General features: G+C 36.1%; 1 protein-coding gene across 2 annotated transcripts; it reads right to left on the bottom strand.

Moving 5' to 3' along the window:
• Positions 1-410: 410 nt before the first annotated feature.
• srl (sarcalumenin) lies at positions 411-19,766 on the bottom strand. Of its 2 annotated transcripts, XM_028454606.1 has the most exons (7): positions 19,656-19,766; positions 8,876-8,968; positions 8,613-8,708; positions 5,448-5,483; positions 3,506-3,622; positions 3,154-3,387; positions 411-3,089 (listed from the first exon to the last, which is right to left on the bottom strand). In XM_028454606.1, exons 1-7 carry the CDS (start codon positions 19,714-19,716, stop codon positions 2,278-2,280), a joined length of 1,449 nt encoding a protein of 482 aa, XP_028310407.1. In that variant the 5' UTR covers positions 19,717-19,766; the 3' UTR covers positions 411-2,277. The 2 variants fall into 2 exon arrangements, with proteins under 2 accessions (XP_028310407.1, XP_028310408.1); XM_028454607.1 differs by lacking the exon at positions 5,448-5,483.
• Positions 19,767-20,276: the final 510 nt, after the last annotated feature.

Here is a 20,276-nt window from a genome sequence, read left to right as displayed (position 1 = left end):
AGCCCTACTGTTTTACTCATAAACCATTTTTTTAAGATAACCATCCATGATGAATATCAATTTAGTGATGAAGAGTATTGTGTTTATGTTAAATACGTATTTGGTTTTCTATCTTTCTTTTTTCTTTACTTTTTCCTCACAGACAGAAACATGGAAAGTATCATTTAGTTGAGATTGAATTTCCTGTCGTACAAGTTAGATTTCTTCTAAAACTAGAATAAAACCACAGAGTTTCTTCATTAAATGTCTTTATTCTTTACAACACTGCTACCAAAAAGGGCCGTGGTTGATTTAAAGGAAAGAAGGATTGACACAAATTATAAATTATTAGTAAAATCACAACCACACTTAAAGCCTGAGTCATCTCATGCATTTTCCATGATTTGTGTTACTGTGTGTGTGTTTGTGTGTTTGTGAGTGTGTGTTTGCACACTTGTTTAGCGCCTTCTAGTGGGTTTGTATTGTAACTGCAGTGTAAATATGCCTCCCACACAGTAGTGTAATATGTAATATCACACACACACACACACCTGTTACCAATGATTGTATTATCCTGTAGCTCTGCAGAAGGCCTTGGTTGGAGATATGTTACAATTACAATAAAAATATAATACAGTAGAACCCAAAGACTGGAATTGAACACTGTACAGACAAAAAAAAAGTAAAATGAAATGATGAAGCTTCCTTTGAGGTTTCCTTTGAAGTTTGTTATTAAGCCGCTGAAGGATTTTTGTTAAATCAGATGTGTCCAAGTTCATATTTCACCATCTGGCTCCTGGGAGTTGTAGTTAATGCCAATGTACGACTCGACAACCAATTTTAAACCACCATCATATAAGTTCTTTTTTTACCTAATCTGTATAAACATTAAAATTAGAGGTTAAAGGTCATTTTTTTAAAGGTTCAGTGCAATACAAGTTGACTCATAACTACTCAGAAATGGGTTTATTCTGGCAATTTCCTTAAGAAATTGCCAGAATATCTTTGTCGTTTGGATATGTAGGCCTTCTTTGCTAATATTACTCTTTAGTGAAGGTGGGACGACATATTGTGCAACAAGGTATCGCAATATTAAAACGTCACAAGATGTATGGTCGAGGGTACGAGCGGTATTGCGACACACTATATTGTTATGATTTTTCTTTCTTTAAATTTTTTATTTTCCTATTGAGTTGAAAACGTCCTACATGATTTTTTTTTTTTACAACTTTTTGGTCATTTTCTTTCCAAAAATGATCATATATTGTATCATTATGGCGAGGCCATTATTGTTTATTGTAAGATTTTGTGAACTCTTGTGTATCATTTCACCCCAACTCTTTAGTGAAGGCAGCATCTGTGCCCATATTGGAAAGATACAGTGTAAAAAAAGAAAAAGACAGAAGAATGGACAACTATGTTTCAACCTTTTTTTTTTCATGCATTTTTAGTGGTATCTATAGATTAAAACAAACATGTAAGTTTATCATCACATTTTTTTTTTCAAGTTTATAGACTCAAAAACAGTAAGTACAATTAAGAAGTGAAGCAGATTAAATTCCCACCCCTCCCCCTCAGGCCCTTGAACTCTGACCTCTGCTTCTTTCACAGGTTGTCAACAACCCAGTCTCACAAGCACACAATAGTATAAGATATAAGGTTCCTGTCTAACACAGCAGGATTGGCGTGTTCAAAGAAAAATGCACACTTTAAAGAAAATACAACATCCAACATGCAGTGAGTTTATTATTCTAACATTTTGGATGACCCAAAAACTACGACTTTTTGTAGCACCCACATACGAGCTACAGGTTCTGCAGCTTTGTGATAAAGACCCGCTGCAAAGTGACGCTCATCATTTTACCACACAGATTTCAGTTTCCATTTTTTCTGTTTTATTCACATACACGGGGAGCTGGTACTGTTTGATCATTCCTTTTCACACCGACAATTCCCCAATCCCAAATTCCCAGACAGTCCATTGTGATTGCACACAAGTGAGAGGGAGGCGTGTGACATGACCGAACCTAACGATCCGTGGCGTGTTTTATTTCTTCAGCACTTGTGTCCTTAAGCTGCCTTTTCAAACAATGACCCCTCCCTCTCACTATCTGCATCATCCTGACCATCCCTATTCGTAGCTCACCTTAATCTCCTGAGGAATAAAACAAACATTAATCTTCTCCGTCACTTCATAAATAAAAGCTTTCTGACAAAACCAGGCTTGTTTTCCTCCTGCATTTTTCTCAGCGCCTCCCCCTCCTTACATCCACTATATCAGTTTTTTTTTTATATATCTCAGTTCTTTCGATAGCGATTTTTTGGCTTCTCCCCACAGCCAGTAGCCTCGCAGGATGACAGGCCAGGTTGCTTATCAGAGTTAATACTGCTCAGAAGGGCAGGCAGCTCATTGGTGATTGCCTTCTCAATCTTTTCTAGCAAACAGCCTCCTATGTAGGAGCACTGAGCTGATAGAGGCTTAAAGTTGGTGATTGGGTTGATTCCAAAGAAGTCACGGTATGCATCACGGTTGGGAAGGTCAAATTTGCTGACATTAGTTTTGGCGAGGATGGATTTGAAGATGTAGAACTTATCTGGATCATCAACAATCTCCTTGAACACCAGCTCCGGGTCACTGAAGAAGCTCATCTTTTCTTTAAAGGTCTGAACGTAACGGTCTACCAGCAGGCCATGGATGCGGACGCGGATGCCATGCTGGCGGATGAAGGCAATCTTGTTCTCCATTCTGTTCTCAATCACCTGATTGAGATCTTCCAGGAGGGAGATCTCCTCACGTTTGAAGAGCTCACGGCTGGTGTCAGGTGCATAATCATAAGGCCAGAAGGAACTTACATAGACTCGAGGGGGTTCGGTCACATTGATGAGGGGAGCTAAGCTCCAAAACAGTGCTCCGTACACTCTCATCAGGTCCTGGGTGACCAGATTGTCCGCCTTGTTGAGGATGATGCGGATCTGTGATTCACGACCTTTTAACTGGCGAAAGAGCATCTCCAGCTCGAGACCAACGTCCAGCTTAGTGGGATCAAACACCACAAAGATCAGGTCTGCTCGATCAATGAACCACTGGCAGACATCATTGAAAGGATAGCCTAGAGAAGAAAGTAGATATTCTTACACTGAACTGATGTTGAATAAGGGTTAAGCCTCACTTACCTCTCTCTTGCTGCTTGCGGTTCTCAATAATTCCTGGTGTATCTACTAACGTCACTCGCTCCAGCATCTTGTGGGGCATCTCAATACCAATCAACTTTTCCAGGAAGTTTTGGCCAAACTTCTCAAGGGGAGAAAAGGAGCGAGAACTGTCTGCTGCCATAACGATACCTTCAACAGAGCGAATCTTCTCACCATGCATTATAACAGTAAACTCAGAGGTAGTAGGCTCAGCTCCTATAACACAGACAGAAACAGAGGAATAAGCAAAAATAGTTTGGAGAGAAAATCAGAATTGGTTGGATGAATGGATGAACGGATGAACGGATGAATGGATGAATGAATATTACTGTACCTGTGTAGAGCTGATAGGGGCTGTCGTTCAGGCCCAGGAGGTAATTTATCATGGTGGACTTTCCTACACTCCAGGGTCCCAGGAACAGCACCATGGGCTTAGAGGTAATCTCCCCATCTGTAGAGGAAGAAGACACATTGATTAAGTAGGGTATTAAAAAAAAATCTATCCACTATTAGTTAAATGATTGAGCAAGTTTAATATTCCTTTTGAAAAGTGATTTTTAAAAATTAATTTTGTGCCTTTTGGAATCAATCATTTTGTTGCCGTACTATCATTACATCCACAGGGAGACAAATAATAGTTAAAAAAGTTTTTCAATATATGATGAAGGATTTCTAAAATGCTTTCTTCTGCAAAGAGAGGAAGGAAGTGAAACTAAATATTGTCTTTAAAGGCTGAATATGACAGTTTCAAATCACCAAAAAATAAAGAGGGAAAAAAAGCATAAGTAGATTTAGGGAGTGCAATGAGAAGAGGGAAATAAATAAAGGCTTACTTTGTGTGATGTTCTTTTGAATCAGTGACAGGGATTTTGTAGACAGAAAGTAAATCCTCTTTTTCCAGTATAATGCTTTTAAAGCTTGTTTTCAGACTTTTGCAATGTTTAATAAATTCATAGGAAATACTGCATATTCCTAAATTGTAATCTGAATTGAATATTGGACATAAAAAAGAGTTAAACAATGTGTCCATGTTTGCCAAATGCTCGTGTAATTTGCTCGTTATCTACTAATAACTACTGTGGGGGCGGGGCCTAATCAGCATTGATTCGACAACCATTGTCACTCTCGACAAACTGAGAAAGATAGAAATAATAACAGGAATGAAAAAAGACACCATTTTTTTGCAACAAAAAAGTGTTAAAAAGCTTGAAAAACAAATATTGCAAACATGTTTTTTTTTTTTTTTTTTTTAACACAAACACTCTCCAGGCCAATGCCCTCAAAGCATGCTGTTTAATCCAATGCAAGCCATGTTGCTCTGTGCAAGCTGCTATAAGCAGATATTTGCTGTAGGGGTGGGTCTGGTGGTCAAACGTTTAGTTCAATACAAAAAATTATTGGATATTAATTTCGATTTTAAAACATGAATTTCGCAGAAGTAGACCGTTCTATTCAAGGTGCACTACATATTGGTAAAATGACTGTTCTGTACAGAATTTGAGCTTGTATCCTGACAAATTTTAGTTGGAGCCTCATGTTCCAATGGGAACGAAGAGGATAAAGTAACTACTGAAAAACCTACAAGAACCTCTAAGTTTTTAAATTGTCGACTTAACCTTTTCGTCATTATGTTATTTTAAAATCTCCCCTAAAACAAAACATACTAGAAATGCTTGACCCACTACGGCAGGGGTGTCAAACTCATTGGGCCAAATATAAAATAGTTTGATCTTAAGTGGGCTGCGGCATTTAGGCAGGAAAACTTTCAAACGTAATTTCCCCAAGTTTGCACTTTAACGTATAAATCATACATAAAGTATGTAAGGCGTCCACAATATCCAAGCAATTAGTGACAGATATTAGTCCCTGTAGGATTTTCTCTTTTGAATTTCATTGATTTATTGACAATTTTTTTTTTTATTTAATTGTGGGAAATTCTGAGAAATAATTTCAGGAAACTAAGTCATTTGAACTATTTAAACTATTTAAAATGACTGCAGTCATGTGATAAAACTATGGGAAAATTGCGATACTCCAATTATTGTGGAGTTCCATTGAATTAGTGCATTTAGAAGGGCTGAGGGTAATAATTTACACAATAATTCATGTTTTTTCTGTCTTGTGGGCCGAATTGGATGGTCTAAAGGGCCGGATTTGGCCCCCGGGCCTTGAGTTTGACACATGTGCACTAGAGATTACGACAGAGGAAGGGTAAAAGGAAGGGGGCAGAGCACTTAAGGCAGTGCCATGCACAGCTAAGCCCAGCCCACACCCACCTGTGGCTGAGTCGCCCAGGGTTCGTCCGGGGTAGGCTGTTAGATGAGGGTGGGGGTGGAGGAGATGGAGGGGTGTAGGGCAGGGAAAAGGTGACACAGATGGGGAGGGGGGGACAGGAAGTGTAGGAGAGTTCAGTCAGGAAGTGAGGTTCACAGGAAAACAGGGAGGGATAGTCATAATGTACATGGATAGGGGGAAACACAGTATGCGTCTGGGTCCATATTTGACCTGTGATGTGTCAAACATGTCTATTAATAAATGAATAAGTCAGATCATAGGCAATCTTGTAAAAAACAAAAAAATATATATAGGCCAGGGGTGACAAACTCGTTTTAGTTCAGGGGCCAAATACGGAGCAATTTGATCTCAAGTAGGCCACAGATTTTATGCTGGAAAACGAGTAATTTCAACATTATTGTGCACTAGTTTGCACTTGTACGTATACATAAAATACAAAATATGTAAGAAATCAAAAAATGCAAAGCAATAAGTGACAGATATCAGTCTCAACAGGGTCTTCACTTTGAATTTCCTAAATTTATTGTGACCAATTTGTCTTTGATTGAGGAAAATGTTATGTAATAATTTGAGGAAAATGAAATGATTTTGCACTAAAAATGACTGCAATCATACAATATACTGTGTATAAGCTTTGGGAAAAATGTGAGCCATCTACAATAATTGTTGAGTTTCACTTATTCAATGAATCATGTTTTCTCTGTCATTTTTACTTTCATCTGCGGGCCGAATTTAAATATCCAAAGGGCCGGATTTGGCCCCCAGGCCTTGAGTTTGACACATGTGGCATAGGCATTCATATCATCTTCTCATTTTAACTTATTATTGTTAATATATTTTGATATTGCTAAACCTTCAAACAATTCTGTTGACTGTTAGACCTTTTTATATGTGTTTGTTTGTTTGTTTGTATGGTTTTTATGGACCCCGAGTCTGAAATAATCCAAATCTAATACCAAAAAAACAAAACATAAAATGAATGCTTTAAAAAAAAATCTAATTAAATGTGTCTAGGGACAGTTTTAAAACACACTGCAATCAATACAATACATTTAACACCGTCATTGGTTACAAAGGTTAAAAACAGCCATTAGCTTTACTACATGCTTTATATTAAAATTTACATTTCCCAACAATAAATGTATAGTAATATGCACCACCTGTGATATAGTGATGGTAGAAGTATTGTTTACTCACTCAAAAATCAATTGATATATTTTAATCTATCTATCTATCTATCTATCTATCTATCTATCTATCTATAAAGCAAGGAATCTCTGTCTGTCTGTGTGTCTGTGGCTCAAATATCTCAGCGGTTCAGGGACAGACAGCGCTGAGACTTTCAACATGGCTGCTGCTTTGCTCAATGGTGTGCAACAGTGGATTTGTTTGGACGCCCCACCCCCATGCCCCACAGGAGCGGACAATTTTAAGAACTGATGTTGACAGGTAGTCATGGTAACTCAAGATAAGTTAGAACAGCTCAATGTTGACCTTCTGTGAAGTGTTTTGCAATAACACGTGTTATGAATTGGCGTTATACAAATAAATATCGATTGATTAGTGAAGAAAAAAAATTAAAAACAAGAATCAACAGAAGAAAGTTCATTTGTCAACTCTCTCTCTCTCAGCAGGCTGCAGATGTATGCTAGCCTATATTACAGTGCTAAATATATACATAGTGTTGTAGTAGTCGACACCGGTCTTGAGACCAAATTCTAAAGGTCTCGGTCTCGTCTCGGACTGGGAAGCATTTTGACTCGGTTTTGTCTCGGACTCGGGATTTTCCCTCAAGGCCGTTTGAGACCAGCACTAATTCCTGCTATTTTTAAACTTTTTTATAATGTGATAATAACAAGGAGCAGAACGGGATAAAACAATCCTTTATTCATTCTTTAATCCACCTCGTATAATGACCGCAACCTTTCTTAATGTGACTGATAGAAACGAGTCACCGGTAAAAATTCCAGTAAAACTCTGGAAAACAATCAGCAGGAATAAATAGTTGTTCCCTGGTAAAGATAGAAGCTCTAATAACTGGTAAAATGATAAACTGATGATATTACAGCCTGTACATGCAGGTCAGGGTACGCATTTACTCCACCTCTGGGTCCTAGTGCCTGTTGAAGCCTGTTCCGTTAACCGAGGTCCATGTGTGTTTAATAAGTCTGTGTGTGTCCGTGTGAAAGTCTGCATGTTTATGCCTCTGTCATCCACTCTTTTCATTAAATCCATGTTTTTTAAGGCTTTTATTACATAGTCTCGTCTGTAGTCCGGGCAACCGCCATCTTGGATTATGTCGTCACCAGCGCGTCATTGCCACATGTCGCGCAAGCGCAGAATGACTCAAATAACTATAAAGAGGTCTTATATTAGTCTATTTTCTTTTTAAAGTGGTGTTTTTTGTGGCTTTAGACTCCAATTACATATTTGTATATAACATCTTCCCTACAATATAACAATTTTTTATAGTTTCTGTTTCCACTGTATCCAGAATAATAATAATCTTTCTCAACAAGAACTGTTGATTGATTTGTCACATGACTGTTCCAGGGTTGGAGTTTGTTTTATTTATTTATTGTACATTCAGCTGACATAAAAATCTTGTTTTCAAATATGTAGAATAATTGTGAATTTATCAGTAGCAGTAGTAGTTTTATTATTTTAGTTAATTTTTTGCAGGCAGCTTTTTTCTCCGTCAAATGTATTTAAAAGAAACTAAAATTAAAGAGAGATGTTATTTAACTGTCTAACCTTATAATTTCATTTATTTCATTTTATTTAAATTTAAAAAACAAAAAAAATGTATGGTCTTGGTCTCGGTCTCGACTCCCGGAGGTCTTGGTCTTGTCTTGTCTCGGTGCATTCGGATAGTGTGGTCTTGAACACAACACTATATATACATACTTCCTAAGGGCACTGCACTAGTAAAACTAATAAGCCTACTTTTAAGCAATTAAAAACACTGCATCAGCCCCATGCAAGTGAAATCATTTCTACTTATTGCTATTTTGTGTGAGTTAACATATACAACGCATGCAAGTTTACAAGCATGTGAACAAATAATAAGACCAAGCAACACAAACTAATAATCAGATCAAGTGAAAGTGAAGCAGACAGTGGACAGAACCAGGCCAGTGTTGTACCTGAGATCTCATGCTGTCTCAGCTCATTGTACTTGTAGGCCTGCTCCATGGGCTTGATGGCTGTGTGGTAGATCTTCCGTAACTTTTGTATGGCCGCTGAAAAATACAGTGAAATATGTGTTTAGAAACAAAATCAATTTTTTATTAGAAAATCAACTGTAATCCGTTAGTGGATAAGGAAATAGTTGATCATTTGGAGCATATAAGAGAGAATGTGTGATGAAGTGGATTATCTTATCATGCTCCATGTGTTTTAGCCAAACCTGCATAGTCTCCTGCTTTTTCCTCAGTTGCAAGCCGCAGTGTCTCATCGATGTGAGATCTGTCTCTGATGACCGAAGTGAAGTCTTCCTCCTCTGCAAAAACATCACATTCAAATTTAAAGATAATGAGCTCAGTGTCTTTAATAAAAAACATGTGCAAACCTTTGGCATTTGATATCATTAATGGAATATCCTGCAGCTTCAATATGCCTGGAGGTTAATTGTTTGCACCCTTATCTTGTTTTTTTTATTTATTTTTATTTATTTTTATTTTTTTTAATTTATTTTTATTTATTTTTATTTATTTTTATTTATTTTTTATTTATTTCTTATTTTATTTTTTTATTTTTTATTAAAAAAGCAGTAATTTCAAACATCCTATCAGTAAACTGGTCATTGTTTCCAACTTTCCAGATAGATAATTTGAGAAACCTATACACTATGACAGTATTCCTTGCCTCACAATGGTTTGTCTCCTTTTATAAAGCTACATTAATATGGGGGGCAAGAAAATTACATAATTACAAAAAAATAAATGCTGAATTAAATGAATAAATAATCAAATATATACTTGAATTCATAAATAATTGCCAATAAAAATATGTAAATGAGTAAATAAATAATTAAATACTTATATTTCTATATTTATTTCCGCAATCACGCATGCTTTTTTACATGTATTTATTTATGATATTCTAAATTCATTAATACATATATAATTGCATTTCCACATTTATTTATGTACTTATTCATTTAATTCAGCATTTATTTATCTATTAATTTGTGTTCCCCTATATATTAACAAAGTGGGACTGGCTCAGAGTATCAGTCATCATCATCATCATCATCATCATCATCATCATCATCATCATCATCATCAAATAATATGTCTGTTGTTAGAAAAAATTATCCTGTGGTCACATTTTTGCAAAAGTTCCCCTAGAATAAAACACAGACTTGACACCTTTTTGATTTTCACTTTTCAACAGAATTACTTACTCAACTACAGTAGTTTATCTTCATTACATCATGGTAACCAGAACTAGTATAATAGTAACATGATCTAGTAAAATTATCTTTATGATTAATTAGATACATTTAAAGGAAAATTTGCCAAATCCTATTTACTGAATAATACATTACATAGTGTGTAGTATATTCATGCAATATCCTGTTGTTCTAAAAATCCAAAGCAGAAGTCATTGAACTAAAAAACATCAAATTAGTCTTTCATTTTCATTTTCCTTTACTTAAATTATCATTATCCTTTATTTTATTTCCACTGGGCGAAATATTCCAACACTTGAGACTGTAGTTTTTTCTTTTATTTGGACAGTTCAGGACACAGTATTTTGCAGTACAGATTACACTTCAGTGACACTAGGTTTAGGTTAAACAGTGCAAGTTGTTTGTAACTAAAATATAATTACCTGACTTTTTCTTTTTTTAAGATTTCTCTATTTGACGGTTATGCATTGGAAGAAATGCTCTAAAAGTTGTCCAGTTCCTTTTGTAGTGTACTAGGAATGAGAGAATGTATTACCACATTTACACGTTATAAATAATGTGTCCGAATCAATCACAGCTTCTAAAGTGGAAACCAAATGCTGAAAATATACCAAGACACGTGTTTGGCATCTGCAGGCACACAGTGAGGGACTTCCCCTGTTTTACAACAGATTAGGAGGAGAACTCACTGAGTGTTCCTATCAATAATATACATGAGACAATACAGTGTCATCCTCTGTTTCTACGCGTCTATATTTACCTACCAATGGGAGAACGATCTGTCTATGAGGTCTGTCCTTGTCTCCCCAGCTCTACACACCCCCCCCCCCCCAATGACGCCAACACTGCTACAACCAAAGGTAAATATAGAATCAGTTGGGAAGTCTTTGGGGTTCACACGTGAATGGTCAAGGAGAGTCAGAAAGGAATTTCAAAAGGTTTTTATGAGCAGACAGTGAAATATTGATGGAGTTGCAGGTTCCAGTCACAATAAATCAGTCTTTGGAAAATACAGCGTGTGACCTGAATGATGATGACGTGGCTTTACAAGCCGAATCAACACTGGAAAAAAATATGTTTACTCTAGCTTCAAATATAATGCTAATGCTTCACTTCCATTGCAAAAGTTGATGATGGCATTTCATGTGCTAATCTATCACAATTAATACTAGGAGGAAGAATGAGACTTTGTTTAGAACTGGTGTAAAGAGTACTGATATTTCCTACTCAAGTAGAAGAACTGTTACTTGATTAAAATTGTATTCAAGTACAAGTACAAGTAAGTCATACATAAGATACTCAAGTGCGAGTAAAAGTATTTCAATTAAATAGTACTCAGAGTAAAAGTTATTAGTTACTTTCACCCCCCCAGGTTTATAGCTGGTAATAAATATTGCCATGGTTTCCTTACATACAGTAAACATCTCATGTATAAACTTATAAAAGGAAGAAACCAAATCTTGCACAACTGGATCTTAATTAATTTTTCCACAAAGGCATGTGTATAAAATAAAAGGTTTGTCAAAATGTGCAATTCTTAACATAAATTAATTCATTTCAAAATAATAAAAAAATCCTCAGGCTCTAAGTATATTTAGATAAAATAAATGACTGACATTCAATGCTGTTTTGGCGCCGTGCATTACGTCTTATCTGATTGGGCGGATATGATGTTGATTGTTGTTTGGTCACTTCATTTTTTTGTTGGTTCACAATGTCTGTTGATCATTTTAAAATAAAAAAATAACGCTTGGGTGTAGAAATGTAACAAATTACTTCCTTTAAAACGTACAAGTAGAATTTCTGATTTAGAAATATACTCCAAAAAGTACAAGTACGTGAGTACTTGTAATCCATTACTTTCACCTCTGGAACTGGTGGCACGTCTAATTATACCATCATGCAAGATTCTACTAATGACAGTTTATATGACACCTGGCACACCCCCAATAACTGAGACTGATCAATCACCATCTACTTGAGTTAAACGCTCAATGATAGAGTCTAGAAACGCTCCATCTTTGCAGCACTGCTTCATAAACAATGCAACGCTGTTGATTCTCCCTGAGTCAACCTGCTATAAATAGGTGTGTGTAATGTTGGAGCCAGTGCAGTGCAATAACTGGATAAATGTGAAAAGGTTGCGGACCAGAAATAAAGCTGGAATCAGTGCTGAAAAGTGTATGTTTTTGAACGTTGTGACTCAAGAGAAGGAAAACCATAAAGTGTTTGAAAAGGTTTTCATATCAAGGATATCCTAAAGCAGGGGTTCTCATCTGGTCTCACCCTGGATCCACATTTAGCCACAGTCATTGAATTGCAACCACTATTTTTTAGAACCAACCAAATATAGTTTTTTTTTAAATATCTGTTGAAATCAGACATATATATATATAATAATTTTTAAAACGTACATTTTTATATTTTCCTGTGCAACATGGATTTCACAGCATTTCTGTCTAAAGAAAAGTTTTTTTTCAAAATAAAAGACAAGTCCAACAGGAGAGACATTAAGTATTTATTTATTTTTGACCAGTTTTGACCCACTTTTTGGTGCCGACCCACCAGTTGAGAATCCCTGTTCTAAAGTGTTATATCAGTGACCTTGTGTATTGTCTGTTGAACAGTCTGATAAGATGGACCTGCTGCAGGGTTTGGGTCAATTGTAACTGTAATCGCGTAATTGATAATGAATTACAATTAAGGCATAATCATAATTGTAATTTATAAAATCTGTTGCTGTTGTATCCATAATTTACGTTTAGATAGTTGACTTTGTAATTGTATTTGACAATTATGAAAATTATATCAAATTCGTCAATTATAATTTAACGCAAAACTGGGGAACCATGTTACACTGAATGTTTAAATATGTTTCATATCAAGCTTTCCCACATTTCATTATTTAATTACCTAAAGAGGTAATTAATAGATAGGAAAGAAATTAGATGATATATATTTGTTTTTATTGTATTTTACAGCTGATTTAGGACCTGTTATCATAAGAGATGCTAACAGAAAGCTAACACAAGAGGTAGGTTAGGTTATTGATTTCAGGCTCAGTAATTGTGATTAATCGTAATTGAACTTTAGTAATTGAGAACGTAATTGTAATTGACTTTCTGAGGACAAAAAAAAAAATGATTGCAATTTAATTGAAATTGGAAGAAAATGCTGGTGACTGCAATTGTAATTGAACATACTGTAGATAATTGATAACGTAATTGTAACTGAAAAATGTAATTGACCCCAACCCGGACCTGCTGTAATTGATCATATGAAGTTTTGTGAATCAATTGTTTTTCCAAGTTAAAATCACACTAAACTTCCCAAAGTGAGTCCACTTCAAGGCCAAACTTTAGTTCCAGGACAAAGTGACTTATATCTCCACAAAGCTTCCCCAACCTTCTGAAACCTGACTCATCCCTCCGAGGAGTCGGGTCTTTTAACGCTAACCTCTTGACTGGCTCTTAACTGCTGTACACTTGTTAACACCCTCCAATCCATCGCATTCCCAATGGGAGGCCTCACAGTGAAGCTCCACTCACATCAGAGGGAGAGGGCGGTGTCACCCCCACAAACTGCACCCCTTGCAGCTACGCTCTAAATTAACCCGGGGGGCGCCAGGAGAGTTGAACCCCTGACATCTGCGTCAAGAGCCCGGTTTTGGTTATGATCCCGTTGCCACACAACCATCCCTCAGTTTGGGGAAACACTGGGGCGCTATCAGCAAGCTACATCCTATAGGAATGTTTAGCACTCCCTGGTCTTATCTGTGGATCCAACGTGTTGGCCAACACACACGTGTAACTATAACCAAATGTGGTTTAACCAGAGGTGAAGTACTCACTTTACTGTAATGGAGTGGCTTTTATGGGTACTTGTACTTTTTTGAGTATTTACTTGTACTTAAGTCCGGTTTAAAAGAAGTAAAGTAGAAGTATTTTGTTACATTTCTACACCCAACCGTTATCGAGAGAATTATTATTTTTTTGGTTTTAAAATGATCAACAGACATTGTTAAACTACAAAAAAAAATTAAAAGACCAGACAACAATCAAATGCATCACATCATAGCCAACCAATCAGATTAAACGTAATGCACAGCGTCAGAACAGCATTAAATGGAGGTTATTTTCTCAGTTTTAGAGTTCATAAGTGTATCTATACTTAGAGTCTGTGAATTTATTTACAGTATTTTGAATTGAAATATTTAGTGTTTTTTTTTTTTTAATAATTGTACATTTTTGGCTAAACCTTTATTCTATACAAATGCCTTTATAGGAAATAAATTAAGTTCCAATTGTGGTAGATTTGGTTTCTTCCTCTTTCAGTTCATACATGAGATGTTTACTGTATGTAAGGGAACCATGGCAACATTTATTACCAAAAATAAATGTGGGGGGGTGAAAGTAACGAGTAACTTTTACTTTGAGTACTATTTAATTGAGCTACTTTTTACTTGTTCTTGAGTATTTTATATATACATATATCGTAGAATGTATCAGTACGCTTTACACCTCTTGGTTTAACACTTCATATATATCATCAATACAGGACAGTAGTGTTGACAAGACAAAATTAAATGATCAAATCTACACACCAGCATGCTATTGTCTGTTTATTGTGTCAGTGCACCATTATAGTGTTTACATTATTTAGTATTCAAATTGCATTAGGTTTCTGTGTAAGTGTGAAAGGTAATGCTTGCAGCCCACTGAGGACAAACTAACTGCTACCTGGAAACCTCCCAGTATACATCCCAGACCTTTAACTGAAGGGAGTATTAACATTTAGGTAAAGAATGTGGATAAAACGCAACCCTTCACACGTATAGTGCCTTATATTGTGAAAAATGATCAAAAGAAAACCCTGAGTATCTTATTATTTTATACCTTTGACCAGAAGAGGTGGAAAGAGTACAGTAAATACTCAAGTACAAGTGAAAAGTAGCTCAATTAATAGTGGTAAAAGTTACTTTCACCCTCCATGTTTATTTTTGGTAATAAATCTTGCCACGGTTCCCAGTAAACATCTCATGTATAAACTTAAAAAGGAAGAAACCAAGTCTTGCACAATTGGAACTTAATTCATTTTTCCACAAAGGCATCTGTATAATATAAAAGGTTTCTCAAAATTATTTTAAAAATAAAATGATGCCAATTAATTCAATTGAAAATGTAAAAAATGTATCAGGCTCTAAATATAGATACATTTATGAACTCTAAAACTGAGAAAATAACCAGCATTCTATGCTGTTTGGGCACCGTGCATTACGTCTAATCTGATTGGTCGGCTATGACGTGATGCATTTGATTGTTGTCTGGTCATTTCAATATTTTGTAGTTTCACAATGTCCGTTGATCATTTTAAAATAAAATGTAATAATCATTTACTGAGTCATGGTTGGGTGTAAAAATGTAATGAAATACTTTAGTTCTTAAAAATACTGGTTGAGAAATATATTCCAAAAAGTACAAGTCGCCATAAAATCAACTCAATTACAGCAACGTGAGTACTTGTAATCTGTTACTCTCACCTCTGGGTATGGAGACAGTTATTAAGGCTTGTGTTAGGCGTGGTGAGAGGGGGCCCCAGATGGTAACAGGTGGCTCTGCCTGGGCGGCTAGTTCCACCCACCCCCCAGTCACAAATAGCTCTACAATGGGTGGAGAATGACTGACGCCTATTTTAAGGCTTTGACTGTTCAGACTGGAGAACGAGTGGACGTCCACAGTCCACGCTAATAAAATAAAAACCACTATTGGGACCAAAGTCAGTCAAAAAAGAAAAAAGAAAAACTGAATGCATAGGTAGAATTAACTATTAATTAGGGCTAACCACAACAATTGTTGCAAATTCAAAACGGACGACATCAAAGTTTTTTTTAAGGGCTGTGACATCAAGTATAGGAAAGAATACACTTAAAGAAAGATATGAAGGCAAAGGCACTTCATTGTGAGGTGTTGATCTGAGGCTTTTATCCCTGCTTTCCTGTTTGAGAGCCAGCAAAGGACATCAGGTGCCCTTGGGACAGACTGGGCAGGAGGGTGGGGGCTGTCTTAAGGCTCTGTTGTGTCACTTTCACTAATACCAGCACAGGGATGTCCCAGATGTGACACCTGCTGTCAGAGACATTTACATGCAGATGGTGTTCTTCTATGTTTGAGTGTTCCTCTCTGCATTATGAGGTGAATACAGAACTGAGCCAGGGGTGGAGGATAACATTACCATCAGTTTGGCATAAGCTCATTGGAAAATTTCAAGTGACATTCCTTTGTTATTGTGCATTTGCAGGGAAACGTTACAGTATTTAGAGCCAATGGCCTCATGCAAAAAGGTTCAGAATCAGTCTTTAACATATTGTGATATTTCAGAAACTCTTGCATCAGGTTTTGATCAACTTCAGGTCTTGCCCGGTGAATCATTTCTATTCTCATAAGTCGAACTTTGCAGAGGGTTATTCCTCCATGTCTGTGTTTATTATTAACTTAACACAGAGCGGTTTTAGATCATCACCAAGAGCTGGAATTAAACTGCGTCATATGGGACACACTGATCATGTAATGGTGTAAACATGGACTCATTCATTCATCATATGCATGGTCACTTTGTATACACTGAAGCTATGTGACAGATGCATGTTGGCACTTAGAGGATGTGCTAATAGTTAAGCTGGAGTGTGAGGAGCGAGCTGTGATTTGAATATATTTTTTTGTCATTAAAAGTTTTGATTTTATTTGTTTTAATAATGTGATACTGAAGGAAGAAGAAGCAGATTTTCTTTCTCTCCTCAATAATGCATGCTCACATCTTATTATATGTTGCTGTTTGCATGTTTAGTCTGTGTATATGAGCATTTCCAATGAAACCTACTGAGAAAAACCAAAATAAAACAGTGTACATACATGTAGAAAACTAAACAACAGTAATACTGTACCTGGACACATAACACTGGTAATCACTGGACTACTACACCATACAAAGCATGCTGGGATAACTTATATAATGCCGTTATGTTAAACCAAACCTAATGTGGATATAAAAACACAAGAGAAGGAGCTGAATGGAAACATGGATGGAAATATGTATAGTTGAACAATAAACCATAGACAAATCCTTAATGGCTATTTTTCTTTTGTAATTATTCAATTTATCCAATATATATATTATATTTTTGTATTATGTTAGCTGACCGAATCTACTGATTGTTTCAACATTCGATCACCCCTTTACACTAAACAGTGACACATATTCCAACATAAAAACAACATACTAATAGTTTCTCCTTTTTAAATATAAAAAACAAAATTAAAGCTTTCAAGACACAATTTCAGTTCTCAGTTCAGCAAACTAAAGTAAATAGGTTTAAGAAGTTCTCACAAAAACAAATAAATCAAAATGACTTGGAGAAGCAAGGTCGAAATCAATGAGCTGTCAATGTCCGACTCCTTTTAAAACGACATGACTCTTTATTGTCCACTTTGCACATTTAACCAGAATTCCTGACAGGAATCCGACCAATCGATAAGAATAACAAGTGCTTTCTAAGTGACAAGCACTTCCTGACTGTCATCGCCGCCCATGTTCCACAGGTATGTACGAAAAACTCATGCATCAACTGCTCAATCGATGCTATGCTTATTCAGTCTGTTTAGAGAAACACAGAAAATAGGCTGCAGCTATGGGGCGCCGATTGTAAAGTTGCACATGCTAAAACGAACAGCAACATTTTAGCAACAAACCATTTTTTAAAAAACCTGATTTTTTTTACATTACTTTTGACCAGATTTACAGCAATATTTGTAAAATTTATGATATTTACTTTTCCTGTAGAAATGTAATGTCAATGTTAAATCTAAAAGCTAAATCTAACTGCTAAATCTAAATGTTAAATCTAAATGTTAAATGTAGATCAAAATGTTAAATCTAAACAATATATCTAAATGTCACAGGTGAAACTAAATATTTAGCTAATATACAAATTTGCGGTCTATTCAGTCGGCGTGATTGCGCTCCACGTTTTGATTTAACATTCAAAATTTAGATTAATAATAGATTAAATTAATAGTGGTTTAGATTTATATAGCATTTTTTTTTCTTCAAGGAGACTCAATGCGTTCACTCATTCAAACTTGTCACTCACATCAGTCATACCGGTGGTAGTAAGCTACAATGTAGCCACAGTTGCCCTGGGGCAAACAGATTTAACATTTAGCATTTAGATGTAACATTTAGCATTTAGATTTAGATTTAACATTTAGCATTTAGCATTTAGCATTTAGAATTTAGCATTTAGCATTTAACATTTAGTATTTAACATTAGCATTTAGTATTTAGCATTTAGCATTTAGATTTAGCATTGAGCATTAAGATTTAACATTTAGATTGAATACTTAACATTTAGATTTAGATTCAACATTTAGAATTAGATTTAATATTTAACATTTAGAATTAGATTTAATATTTAACTTTTAGATTTAACATTTACATTTAAATTGACATTATGTTTTTATGAGAAAAGTATATATCACAAATGCCTGAAACATTGCTGTAAATCTGGTCAAAAGTAACATTAAAAAAAAAAATTCACATAAGTTTTCTCAATGTGGTTTGTTGCTAAATGTTGTGAGAAATTGCTGTTTATTTTAGCATGTGCAACTTTACAATCGGCGCCCCATAGCTGCAGCCCTGCAGAAAGGATTGTTAAAAACGTGAGCTGCAGTCACAGCTTGGCCACTCCTGCATGGAGAATGCATGTCCCTAAAAGGCCAACTGCTGGGAATAAATTGTGATTGTGACAGTGCAGAGTGACAGCAGCTGTCCAGCATGTCTAAAGGGACGCATAAAGCAGGGAGGGGTGAAGAGTCAGGAGGGAGGGAAGCGAGAGGGGGTTATGGTCAAAATGAGGAACCGAGGAGCCGTAGTGGACAGTGTTGGGTTTCAGGAGTCCTTCCAATCTTAGACACCTGACAGTAGTGTGGGACAGGGAGGCACTGTGGAGCTGAACGCCACCCCAAGGACGCACAAGGGTGACAAACAAGGGTAACCATAACAATGTTAGTCCAGACCCAGGAACCAGTCCACATGGGTTTTAGTCAGCTAGCCAACAATTCCAATGGGATTTGATGAGTCAAAATGAAGTTACATGCATTCATTACATCTTGTAATAGATAATGAATCCATGAGAAACTAAACTAAATCAATGAATGATCCCAGTCACTTTAAGTTCCCACATGGCTATTCTCCTCTGCTTGGTTAACTTTCCATCAGCTGGTCCCGAAGCTATAACAGCTGACATGCTCTCAGTCTGCAATGAATGATCCTGAACTTTCCCCTTCGGAAAACTAATCATTGCACTAATCTATTGGTTTCTAAATCTAAAAATAAGACCGCAAGACAAATCCGTGTTTGCAATTTTATAAACGGTGACAGCTGTGTTAGAAACATGAAGAGATTTTAAATAGGGTATCAGACACAGAGAAAGACTGGGGTAGCATTTCGGTCTGTCTATCCTTGGCTGGTTCTGTAATCTTCTGTGGAAAACTACAACCATTCATAGCTAAACATCCACCTTTATCAATACAAAAATCCACTTAGAACCACAACATTTTGGAGATTTCACAACTTATTTAGGATCCTTTCCCACAAATAGCCACTTTAGGGCCAAACAATTCCACGTTTATTGTAAACTAGTCTCTAAATTCCACATTGTATACCAAATGACACAATATACAACCCCTGTGGACCACTTTGTAGAAATCCATCTTACCTGCTGTGGCCTGCAAAATCAGCAGGGAGAGGAGACAGCAGATCGAGACTGTACCCTTCATGATGGCTGCCAGGAGAACTCTGATAGTCACACACACTCTATATATACTCGGGCCGGAAGGTTAAAGTGCATACAGAACGAAGAGGCGGGGCACCGAGAGGACACAGATGTGTGAGTTGGTGGAGTTACAGGAGTCAAATAATGCCATTAAAGCTCCACATGAGAAGGTAACTTTTTGAAAGTGGGTAAGAAATTACATTTTCCAAATAAACTTAAGTTATGAGCTACTGTTGGAAGCCTTTGGTATTGGTTATAATGAATTGTGCTGTAGTTTAATGAAAACTGCAAATTTCAAACCGAGATACAGTAGCTTTTTGCTTTAGATACCATAAACTCAGGGAAATTCAACTCTTTTTATTTTATAAGGTCTATGACTTTGTGTACCTACTAAGATTACACTTGGTAAGAAAAGTATTCTGAAAGGACAACTTAATGCAGGGGTTTTCAACCTTAGGGTCATGACCCCATGCTGGGTCGCCTGAAGTAAAAATGGGGTCGTCTGAAATGTCATTAATAAAAGGTTTACAGATTAAAATCCTATTTAAAATGTTTTTTAATTAT

Source organism: Gouania willdenowi, chromosome 8, assembly GCF_900634775.1.
Source record: "Gouania willdenowi chromosome 8, fGouWil2.1, whole genome shotgun sequence".
Classification (NCBI taxonomy): Eukaryota; Metazoa; Chordata; class Actinopteri; order Blenniiformes; family Gobiesocidae; genus Gouania; species Gouania willdenowi.
This window is presented reverse-complemented; position numbering and strand designations above follow the sequence as displayed.